Source organism: Lissotriton vulgaris, chromosome 7 (assembly GCF_964263255.1).
Source record: "Lissotriton vulgaris chromosome 7, aLisVul1.2, whole genome shotgun sequence".
NCBI lineage: Eukaryota > Metazoa > Chordata > Amphibia > Caudata > Salamandridae > Lissotriton > Lissotriton vulgaris.
In genome coordinates, this window is record NC_141695.1 from 1739801227 (window position 1) to 1739813747 (window position 12521).

The window sequence follows — 12521 nt, forward strand, 5'->3', positions numbered from 1 at the left end:
TTCCACGCATCTGCAGGCACTGCTACGAAGCTGACTGGTCTGCTGCTCCTCACTTTCCAGAGACTTCGAAAGTCTCAGCAACAAAGGTGGTGGTTCTACAACTCCCTTGAGGCATGACCTGTCCTCTGTGCAATTTTGAGGCCAGTATCTCTCATCAGAACCGAACCCCTGTGCATTGCGCCGACTTGCCGTTGCCAAGGATTGTTGGCTCTCGACTCCAGAGATCTTCGGCTACAAGAAGCTCCAACCTTCAGCCTCTCTTCCTGCCAAGATCAGTGTCCTCACTGCCTCCTTTGCACCGTGGGCCTTCTTCTTTGGTGAGCTGCTTGAGGTCCTCTTGCGACTCCTGTGCCTTTGATTTCTGAGTCCTTGTTAGACCTGGCACCATTGGCGTGGGTCTCCCTTCTATTTTTGCTGTTGCCTCATGTATTTTTGCTGGTGTTAGATGCTTTGGGCACTGTGCCACTGCTGTCCAGTGCCACATTGCGAGTGCTCCCTTTCGTAAATTGATGTATTAATCAGTGGTTCCATGTTTGGCTATTTGGTTTACTTGTCAGACCCTAGTCTAGTGCACTGAGTGTTCCCAGGACGTGTAAATCCATATACTGCTAGTGGGCTTGCAGCACTGGTTGTGCCACCCACAGAAGCATCCTTGTAAAATGTGTCTAAGGTCTGCCATTGCAGAGCCTGCATGCAGTCTGGTAGTGTCATGCTGACTGGGCAAGTGCACCCACTTGCCAGTCCCTAAACCTTTTCTTTTCTTCATATCAGTCACCCCTATGGTAGGCCCAAGGGCAGGGTGCATTGTAAGTATAAGGTAGGACAAGCCCGGATGTGTGTGGCATGTCCTTATAATGAATTACAGCCATTTTCGTTTTTCACTATTGCAAGGCTACCTGGTCTCCATAGGCCAGAATGGGCTGTTAGATTATTACATGTTTATAATCCTAACTGTCTCAGGGAACATGGTAGAAATTCGAGTTTAGTATGCCTGAACTCAGAATGATAAAACACATCTTTTAGTGAAGTTAGTTTTAACATTCTCTGTTTGCAAATACCACTTTTAGAAAGTAGGTATTTTCTTGCCTAACCTTTAAAGCCTGCCTCTGCTAGGTTGTGTATTCCTTTGTCTGGTTTTGTGAGTGACAGGGCTGGGGGATTCCAAGAGACAGGATGAGTCAGCCCAGTGGTGAAAAGAGAGAACTGCATCTAGATGGGAGGGAGGAGTTATTTATTTATTTATTTACTTAATTTGTAAAGCGCTCTGTCACCTGGCATGCATCCTGGCGCTGGCAAACTCGGAGTACAGTGTAAGAGTGTGCAAGAGAAGCAGATAGCCTCCTAGACTTTGGGGAACAGCCAGGTTTTTAGTCTCCTCCTAAAAAGGAGATCACTGACTTGTCTCCGTTCCAATGGAAGTCCATTCCAAAGTCTAGCAGCTGCTACCCCAAAGGTTCTACCACCCGCTTTAACTTTCCTGAACCTCGACGTCTTAACCAATCTCGCCGAAGAGGAACGAAGGCTTCTAACTGGAACGTACCACTCAAACTTCCTCTGCAAGGAAACCGGTCCCAGCCCATGCAGGGCTTTAAACACTAAACAGAGGGACTTAAACTGAATTCTCTGTCCCAGCGGGAGCCAATGCAGCTCTGCCAGGGCCAGAGAGGAAGAGGACCTTCTAGGCCAGCCTAAGGCTAGTTTGGCTGCAATTGACTGAATACTAAGAAGTCTATCCAAAAGAAATTTTGGAGACTCTAACAGAAGGGCATTACAATAATCTAATCTGCTTAGGATAGTGCTCCGTGCCACTAGTGCACACGCCTGGGGAGGCAGCAGGGGAACATTTTCTGCAGAGATCTAATAATAGCCAGGCAGCTGCCCACTGTTCTGGTAACCTGAGCCTCCATTGTCAGCTTATTGTTAAACGTGACGCCCAGGTTGCGGACCGTTTCAACTGGTCTAACTACGGTCGACATGTCGCCTGGCCAGAAGTTGCTGGGCAGCACAGAGGGAACTCTATCAGCCGAGCAGTTGAGCACCTCAGTCTTGCTTGCATTGAACTGCAGCGAATTTCCATTCAGCCATAGAGCCGTATCACGCAGGCAGCAATGGAACACTTCCATTTAGGTTGACTGCTCTCCCTCCAAGGAGAGAAACAACTGCATGTCATCAGCATAATTTACGATGTTAATATTATGCTCTTTGATGACCGCAATCATGGGTTTCATATAGATGTTGAATAAAATAGGGCTGATTGCCGAGCCCTGTGGCACGCCATGTGTGATGTTAGTAAAGGCAGATTGGTATGGGGGAAGGGACACTGCTTGCTTTCTGTCTGAGAGAAAAGACTGGAATCACTCGAGCACAGCCCATCACCCCCACCTCCCTCCGCCTACTCAACAGAGTCCCATGTTAACAGTGTCAAAGGTGGCAGACCGGTCTAGCAGAATAAGAACAACTGCTTGGCCCCTGTCTGCCCGCATCCAAAGCTCATCCATCACGGTCACCAAGGCCGTCTCCGTACCATGAGCAGGCCGAAAACCAAACTGAACCTCCTCCAGCAATTTATCCTGCTCCAGATTATTAGAAAGAGTCCTACTGACCACTCGTTCTGTAATTTTGGCCAGAAAAAACAGAAGAGAAATAGGCCTATAATTCTTGGGACACTCCAGGTCAAGAGAAGGCTTTTTTTTAATAGAGGAGTCACCAGAGCCTGTTTCCAATGGGAAGGCACCACCCCGCTGGCAAACGATTGATTGCAGATTGACCGAAGAGTAGGAAACAGCTCTGCCTCAAACTCTTTCCAAATTTTATGTGGCACGGGATCCAAAGGAGAACCAAAGGCGGTACCACGTCCCACCTTGCAGAAGTCCTCTGCAGCAAGAGGCACAAACTCAGTTAAATAACTAACGGCCAAGCTTTCTAAGATGGTAGTAGAAACATCAGTGCCTCTCTCCACGATATCGCTGAGACCCATAGTATCAGTTGTTCCATAGGCCAATTGTTGATGATCCTCCCCCCCACCCCCAAAATCATCGATGATCGTTTTAATTTTATCATGAAAGAACTTGGCCAAATTATTACAAAGTTCTTGGGAGGGGGTATCCGCTTTTTAGTGCACTCGGGGCTAGTGAGGCTATTCAAGATGTTAAAAATACTTTTTTGACCTGTTAGGGGCATTAAGAATCATATTGGAAAAGTATTCTGCCTTGCCCTATTGATCTCTTTCTTATAACATATGATCTTTGATCTCCAAGTGTGTTTATCCTTGACCAAATAGCCCAGCCTCCACGTACTCTCTGCACATATACAATCTAGTTTCAGGTTTCTTAGGTTATCATTGAACCAAGTAGCCGATGGTCTGCCCCTAATTCTATTTTCTTTAGCGGGGCAAGTGCATCTAAGACTGCGGTAATCTTCAAGCAGAGGGAAATATAGTTCTCCTCCACCTGCTTGTCTGCAGAAAAACAATCTTCTACCTGAAACAGAGGGGCTAAACCCCACTTACGCAGGAGCGCCTTGCAATCTCTACCAACATAGTCACTCGAGGTACCGGCTTCTCGGGGATTATAATTAGCAATGTCCACAGAAAATGTTATCAAAAAATGGTTTGACCAGGCCAAAGGTAGAATTTTCATAATGTTAGGATGACGCACCTCAGAAAAAATCAGATCAAGTATGTGTGTTCCCTTATGAGTTGCCTTTGCCACCTGCTGGAAGAGGGTGATGCCCTCACACGAGTGGAGAACTTTAAAGTAACCTGAATCAAGGGATCCGTTCAACCAAAGATTAAAATCTGGACTGGGCAAAGGCCCCTCTCCCCTCAGAGAACATAGGTTTTTGGGGTATAAATATTGGGACCTTTATCCCATGAAATCAGATCACTTTTGGACTACAAGAATAAACCTTTACTGAGGAGAGGAACCTGAAGAAACTGAGGAGAGACTGTTGTGTGGCGTTTTAGGCTCCGAGTGAATTTTCCCGATTCATGCACTTATATAGGTACAATTCACTCTGCCCTAATATAGGCATAGAAATCATTTCCTTATTTAGACATAGCCCATGCAGACCAAATCCAGGCATGGCTACTTCCACCCATACAAAACGTCACAACGATTTCTAGGAAAATCGGCTTAAGCAGTGAGGGACCTTCCCCTTGCTTGAATATTGATTTATCCAAGAACTCCTGTACTTTGCAAAGAACTACTATTCCCTAGGGGTTCTTTCCTGACGTTATCATGTCTGACTTTACGTCAAACTAGACACCTTCAAGGTATAAATATGCCTTCACTTGCTACAGTAAGACACTGTGGTTCGGAGCAGTTCGACTATCTACTTGCTGAACGCAGTTTGCGACAGCAAGTGCCGAAGGAAGCCGACCCTCCTGCTGACGCACTGATCGAGAAGCTGTCCTTTCTCTCGCTGAGAATCCAGATCCAGTGTTTCCAAGCTCCCCTTGCGGGGTGTTGGGAAATTGAGTCCCGAGACAGAGATACCAGACCTCCTTCATTCTAAACTAAACTATGGAGCGGATTAAAACCTAAAAGAAATCTTGGATAGATTCTTGGCAAAGAAAACTAAACCTATGCTACGCAATACTTACTTCTTCCTTCGTACTAGACTTGGGTTAGATACACCGGGGTAGGCGTTTTTTAGAAGCACCAGTTGAGTATTTTTAGTCATTGTTATTTATGTATGTATTTTTATATGGCTTAGAAACCATACAATGCTCTTACAGTATTATTTTATAATGTTGTTCTCGCTGTACGCATTATACTTTGCACTCTGTATTGTGATTTTAGCAGTTCACTTTTCTTGCATGAGATAGAAGACTGTTCAATAAATCCTTTTTATTGAAAACGCCGTCTCTATTTCTCTGCACCTCTGTAGAAACGAAGCATGCACGATTGACTGAGTGAAATTCTTATCTATTGTTTCCACGACTCTAGAGATACATTTCTTATTCTTGGGAAACAAAGTTGTCATGTTTATGCGGTTGTCAGAAACTAATCCCTTCTTGTGAATTCGAGAAAGTTTCTAGTGACCTCTGAGCTAGCTGGCACTCACTATTATGTTGAATATATTTGATAGAGACCTAGTCGACCTCAGTCCTACGTCTAAACTATAGGATCTATTATTCCAATGCGCAGAGCTTAATGGGAATATAGGAACTACACTACAAGACTATTCCCAAGCTGAAGTGCTGCTTGGGGGAATTGGCCTGCAGTGGTTGCCTTACTGCCAAAGGAAGGAGAAAGGAACTTTGTGTACTTTGCTTTCAACTTGTGAAGGATCTCCAAGGGCTTGGGAAAGAGCTTGCCTGCTGCTGAAGTCTCAGGGACAACAGACTTCACCCCCCAGCTCCCCAGAGTTCTTTTGGAAGTGCCTGCTGCTGTTTTGGGCCTTCTGAGGGACTGCGTGTCGCAAGGAGCTGGAAGCGCGACTCAACGAGAACAAAGCGTGTCGCCGTTGCTGCTGCTGCCGTCGCACTTCTGAACAAGGGTGTCGCTGCTGGAGTTGTCGCACTGCATCGAGAGCAGCGTGCCGCAACTAAGAGGAAGCCTGTCGCTGCTGCTGCCATCACACTTCTGAACAAGCGTGTCGCAGCTTGAGTTATCGCACTGCACCGCATCGAGAGAAGAGTCTCGCAACGAGGTAGAAGCGTGTCGCCGTCGCTGAGCCTGCAGTGGCACTTCTGAACAATGGTGTCGCCGCTGGAACTGTCACATTGCACCGCATTGAGGAACGCGCCTCGCATCCCCGAGAAGCGCTTCGCCGTCGGAGCTGCCGCCGTCGCATTTCTGTACAAGGATGTCGCCACTGTTGTTGTTGCATTGTGCGGAAGCTTCACGCATCGTGGGAGAAGAGTGTCGCAGCTGAAGCTGTTGCCATCGCACTTCTGAACAAGGGTGTCGCCGCTGCAATCCACGCATTGAACCGAGAACTTCTCGCATCCCCGGAGAAGCGTGCAGCATCGGAAAGATCTTCACGTCTTTATTTCTTTGCACCTGAACTTTGCTGCATTTCCCTCGCTGCGACATTGCTTGTCGTGGAAGCGCAACGCAACCTAAGGTACATTGACGCAAAGTATTGCATCTTAAGAACTGAACTAAGCTAAATCTGCAATCTTAAAGTAACAGTATTATGTATTTTTGTCGTTTATGGTCTTGTGGTAAATCTATATAAAGTATACTTATTTTTTATATAAAAACCTTGTATGGTGTCCATCTGTAGTGTTGTCACTGGGTTACTGTATGTGGTCCCAAATGCTTAACACACTGCCTCTAAGATAAGCCTGTCTGCTAGTGACAAGCTACCAAGGGGGTGAGCAGCGGTTATTTTAGGATTGTAATCCCCTTATCCTGACTAGAGGCAAGGGTCCCTATTTGTCACAAGTACCTACCTGTGCAAACTAGAGACCCCCAAATCTAACAGTCCTGTTGCAGGTTTTCTCCTGCTTCAGTAGGCTCCTCTGCTTGCTTGGGGCCTAGCCTGACTCTCCTGCACTTGGTGAGTGTCTTTGACCTTGCTGGTCCCAATGTTGCTCCTTCATCATTTTTCCTGTCTGTTGTTGCTGCCAAGGCTGGTTGGTGCTCCTCCCGGAAAGTGACTGCCCCCCACTTGTCCCCAAAACTGCCCCCCCCCCCACCACGCCCCCTCCTTGGTTCTCAACTTCCGATGTGGGACAGGTCATGAATGGCTGCTGGTCTTGCTCATTGTCACCTGATCCTTACAGCTGCAGCAACAAGGTTGCTATCATCACTCCTGCATCTTTCGTCATCAGTGGGTATTGCTTTTCCGTGCTTCCTAGTCCCCTCCGAGTGGGGTAAACTCTGTCCCCTCTGCTTCCAGGTTCTTCTATCCAAGAATCCACCCTTGGATTTTACCGGACTCTTGCACAGTCTTCGCCAGCGGCATCTTAACTGAAGTCCTCCATTGTGGTCTACTGTGGTTTCCGACGTCACTTCGCACCTATGCACCCAGCTTCCCTGGTTTAGTTATCCTGGTCCTGGCATATCCATGGGTAGGATGACTCTCCAACCTTCAGTCTGACACAGGGTTTTGTCAGGGTCCACTGGGAAGGGTCCTTCTTCAAAACTGCAACTGCGACTTTTCCGTTGACTTATCAGTATCCGGCTGTGTTTCCACTCTGCATACAGACTCCGTGGGGTTGCTGGGTACTTACCTTGGGTGGGTCCTTGAGTCCCCAGCTCTTCTGAGTCTCCTGGTCCAAGTCCTGACTTTGGTCGCAGTTCTCATTCCACTGTCTTAGTATATGGTTCGGTGCCCCCCTGGAGACCACTGTGTATTGTGCTTACTTAAATGTTTGACATTGAAGTATTGCGTGCGTTTGTGTTGATATCTTCTGGTAGGAGATATACCAATGTGTTAGTGAGTGTTGTGTAATAAATAGACATATTTTTATAACTACACTGGTTCTTTTTCATTTACCCTACACTGCATAACTAGATATAGTAAAACACGCTGCTTAACACTCTTTCTGGACTAAGCCTGAAGGTTGCTCCCCACAGTTACCACTTGGAGAACTTTCTATGGTTGTCTAAGACCACTAAAATAACCCTAAGAGTTGTCTGGATTAGTGTAAGGAGCTTCACTTAATTAAGTGTGCACCATATGCTAAGCCAGCCTCCTACAGTCGCAAAATGTGGGGATTGGGCGTTGGAGTTCTTCAGAGAGTTCGCCATCTTTGGTGTTCTGGCCATGTCCATATACAAAGATGATTGTTATATGTAATGTTTCTTTAGGTGGAACAGCTATAAGCAAACCTTCTCAGATATGTGCCGAGTCGCACCAGGGCTAGGGAGTTCCAGGTGTAAACAGTGTTGTATTATGAGATGAGAAGAAGAGACTTAATAAATAAGCAGAGCAGGCAACAATATTTTAGACATTTTAACCTTTTGGTTCCGTTTTACTTCTTTCTTGCTCAATTTTTTCTCTGCATTTTCCTCTCAAGCATACTCACACACACACACACTCACACTCCCTCACACTGGCAAATATTCACAGGATGTTCATTTTTAATTATCTTTTTAATTTAGTCTATTTTTCTTAAATATGATTTTTAAAATAATTATGCATGTAATGGTAATGGATCTCTTTATGAAATAAACATTTGATTAGTTGATTGAAGTACCTTTTCCTTGGCAGAGTGGGTTTACTGATGGTAATGAAGCAATCAACTATTAATATTGTAGTTCAAATAAACCATTTTGTGTGTACTACAAACTAAAAAATCCATATTGTTCCTCTCTTACTCAGGATGAAGACATCACACAGCCAGAAAGCATCCTATGTGTAAGCATACCTGATCCTTTTATCCTAGTTTTACTCATTAGTGGAAACCTGCTGTTTACTCCTGTGGAACCGTAAAGTGCTCACTCCCCTAATTTGTGAGGAAAAAAGAGCAATTGTATGACTAAATATTGATGAGCTGGGCTCTCCAAATAACCTTTGCCTTGGCTTTCCATTTCACTTAGTTGGCAGATTGCGTCACAACCGAGAGATAGCTGCTATACTACTACTACTTCATGCCAGATCCGTGGGCCATTCCGTGATGCCACACATGCTCCACTGACTCCTAGTCCCCTAAAGAATCTCCTTTATAAGCCTGACACACACACTTACCATAGGTGGACCTACTGGTAAAGCACAAGCATGAAAGAGGTCTTTTTCTGGCACTGATTGCACCTTCTGGGGCTTCTTGCCTTCCAACATCCAAAGATCTCAGACCACCTTTAATCATGAAATACCTAAGAACATTGCTTTTCCTAGATAGTCTTTGAGGCCAAGGCAAAACATCAGCCCCTCTGCCCAACCTCATGTCCTGCTTCAGTACTGGTCTACACTCGCCATGCTCCACAACCACATATGAGTTCAGCACAGACATCAGCACAAGCATATGCACCTGGGCAGGATACTCTATGGTTCGGCACAGCAGGTTTTGCACTCTGCTACAGCAAGGTAGCTATAAAAAATATATGAGCTGGCAAAGAGAGGCTGCATCTGCTGAACCTAGTAGCCAGCAAAGGAGAAGGGACTGTGCCTGATGTGTCCTGTTGATGCAGATGTTGACTTCAGAGCCCAGCCGAAGCAAGAGACTCCAAAGGTCAGTTGCCTGACTTCTTGTTTGCATCACAGGGGCACAATAGATAAAGAAGCCTGCTGGGACAAGTTGGCAACCCTGGTCTTTAAATCGCCGCTCCTCGCCGCCGTGCAGCACCAAGGACCAGTACGCAATGTTCATAAGTTGCCACTGAGTCTGCTGGACCCGGGAGAGTCTTCGGAGTTCACCTTGGTCTCTCTGAAGGCAAGATGTTGCCCGAGATATGATTCCACACCCCCGATACCAGGCAACTGGTGCCCAGTGATGACTGGACTTTTGCCAGGCTTGAGAGGACTTCAAGGGACGTTGACCCCTGTGGCCACCGAGCCCCTGGACTGAGGAGACGCTGCAGCAAGAGCCCCATCAACAGCATAGCATCCACAACATTCTTGAACATCTTCAGCAACCCGTATCCCTTGCATTAGGACCATTTACAAAGGTGTTTATGGCAAGGAGATAAAAAGCCTATTTTTGAGGCAAATACTGGTCTCCCTGACTGGCTCCCTGGTTGCCAAAAATCTCTATAGGTAACCACATTGACACTCGCCCAAGTTTTCCTTGAAAACTTTCTAAGTGTCAGCATGTTGAGGTCGCACAACCACACCATATTCTCTCAGGTAAACTATTCACAGATCCGTTAAAGTCTGTATCTTTTTTATAATGCACATCACTGAATAGGCATTAATGGTAATGAGGTGTTTACTATTTCATCCATTCTGTTCCTTGCTTTTTCATTTATCTGCTTTCTTCTTATGGTCTGCGACCTATGCCAGGATGGGAGTACCTCTCTGATCAATCCAAATACTTCACATGTAGGCCACTCTACCAGCAACACACAGAACTCCCCCGGTTGAGCGCTTTGGTTCCTCTACAGGACTATGAAGTTGTTTGTAAATTATCTACATTACAATAGAGGGATCCTTGTCTAAGACATTCTTAAAGTGTCGGCCCTATTTGTATGAACACTGACCTTCTAGGACTTCTTTGCACTATGCACACCATTTTCAAGTCAGTAGTAAACTCTGTCCTAGTGGTAGCCAACTTGACGAGTTGTCCACCAGGGCGTCGCAGAGAACTTGCAAGGGTATGATGTTTTTTTGTTGCTGAAGGGGTGGTGAATTTTGTGACTATGTTGAAGAGTTCCATGGAGAAGCTGTCATTGATGCGGGTTGTTAGGGTGGTAGTCTTGGTATTTTTCAGGAGGTGGTAGTATTGGTTGAGACAGCTTTGAATCATATTTGGTCCTTAAGGGTCTTGCTGGCATGCCATCTCCTTTCAGTCTGCCTGCAATTGTGTTTCTGGGTGTTTAGCTCTTCCGTGAACCAGTAGGGGTGTTGTATTTGTTTCTTGGGATTAGTAGGTTTTATCGGGACGACTTTGTCAGAGCTTGCTGTGATCCAGTTTGTAACGTTGTCCACTGCTTGTTCTGTGTCAACCGTGTTGGTGGGTACGTGGGATTTTAGGCCGTTGGTCCAGTGTTGTTGTGATACCCTAGTCCAGCAGTGCCGTGTTCCTCTGTCAGTGGAGGTGAGTGTGTTGAGGGGTTCCGAGATGACTAAGTAGACGCACTGGTGGTCAGACCAGGTGAGCTATTCAGTGGGGGTGTATTTTACTCTACTGCTGGCTGCGAAGATAGGGTTGAGCATGAGTCCTGCAATGTGGGTGGAGCCGTTGACCAGATGCTTGAGTCAGAGGTTCACCATACTTTCTGAAAGGTTAACTATGTTGATGTTGTCAGTGTTCTCAAGTTGAAAGATGAGTTCTCCTAGGAATATATACAGATTTGAGTTGATGGAGATGGATGCAATGAAGTCCGACATCGCGTTGCAGGTGGTAGGGTGGGGTTCCAGAAGTCTGTAGGCGAGGGTGCCTTGGATTGTGGTTTTGCTGTTCGTTTGGAGTTGGGAGTTGAGGTGCTCCATCAAGGGGGTGGTGTCTGTGGTGGTTGTGCATTTAATGGCCTATTTGTAGATTATGACTATGCCACTGCCTTTTCTATTGGTGCGGTCTCGGTGCGCGGTCTTATATCCAGCTGGGGTGGCTGTAGCGATGTCTGGTGCTGATGTGGTGTACAGCCAGGTTTCTATGATGAAGACGACGTCTGGGGCATGGGTCCCAGATTTCTTTGGTGTGTTTTCCAAGTTTGTGTGCTTTGATTAACAGGCAGTTGATCTCTCCGGAGGTGTTGGTGCCAGCCTTGCTGCTGGGTGTGAATGACGTGGTGTGGCTGTTGGACGTGGTGTCAGTTGTTTCCCTTGTGATGCAGGTAAAGTGGCCGTTCCGGCTGGAGAAGGGGCTTTCGGTGGCCATGGGGGAGGCCTGCGCGTAGCTGTTGTTCTGGCGTTCGGGGTCCAGGACTCGAAGTTCGTCCAAAGTGAAGCGAAGGTGGTACGTGACGGTTGAAGTCCTGGCACAGAGCGATGTCCGCGCACATTGTGCCCTGTGTGCATATCTGCTGCGTGGGTGCGCTGTAGTCTCCATGCCAGAAGGCAGGCGGGGTCGCTAGAAGGGGGATTGGGTTGGTCCCTGTTGAGGAAGACACCAGGCTTGACAGGGAGCGACTGCGGGAGGCGAGGCACCAGAAAGCAACAGTCCTGCAGAAAGCAGAAGAGGTGCAGCTGAACCAGGCTACCAGGGGCAAGAGGGCGCAGCTGGGTAGTGAGCTACTGGGAGCCTTGCGCAGGGCAAGCCAAAGGGACCACCCCGGGGTGGTGTCAGAGGGCACAAGACAGCAGGACACTGTACCTGAACTTTGGGCGAAAGAGGGGGGCCCATCCCAGCCTCCTCTAGGCGTGGATGGGCCTGGTGGCCGCCCGCGAGGTGGGGGCTGCAGGAGGTTTAAATCAGCACCGGGAGGCTCGAAAGCAGGCTAGGCCCGACTTCCAGTGGCTCATGACAACTGTAGTTCCCTAGCAGAGACGACGGCCCTGGCTCCCGAGTGGTTAAACAATAATGGGGTAGCCCTGTGTCCCTCAGAACCTGGGTATGGATAAGTTAAACAATAAGTGTTTCTGTCTGGTAGAAGGTACGTTATTTAATGGTGCTCGTAATGCACTTGATAAAATCTGGTAGCAACCTTTTAAAGCACCAGTAAAGTAAAAGAATTTTCTCTGAAGAAATGGAAACAGAAATCTAGATGCTTTGTACTGTACCCTTTTATCAGAATTAAATCATTCATAGATAATCACAGTAAACAATAGCTGTCAACATGAGATCAATATTTACATGGACATTGGATGATCTTGTGACATAGATGCTCAGTGCTCAAGTGTGCAGTATATACAAGGTGGTTGAAGTCAATATTTACAGATGAGGGATAGGCCAGATAATGCTTTAACACCAATGACTCTATTCTTTCGTTGTGTAGAGTCTTGGTTAGTCGGGGCCTTGAGTATTC

The 12521-nt window shown here is 46.8% G+C and overlaps 1 protein-coding gene across 1 annotated transcript in view; it reads left to right on the forward strand.

Moving 5' to 3' along the window:
• Nucleotides 1-12521, forward strand: part of LOC147706534 (glutathione S-transferase kappa 1-like) — a 132193-nt gene that overhangs the window by 94256 nt on the left and 25416 nt on the right. Inside the window, exon 5 of the mRNA XM_086929092.1 lies at nt 8281-8316. Coding sequence (XP_086785218.1) covers nt 8281-8316 — 36 coding nt within the window. The remainder of the gene's footprint in view (nt 1-8280; nt 8317-12521) is intronic.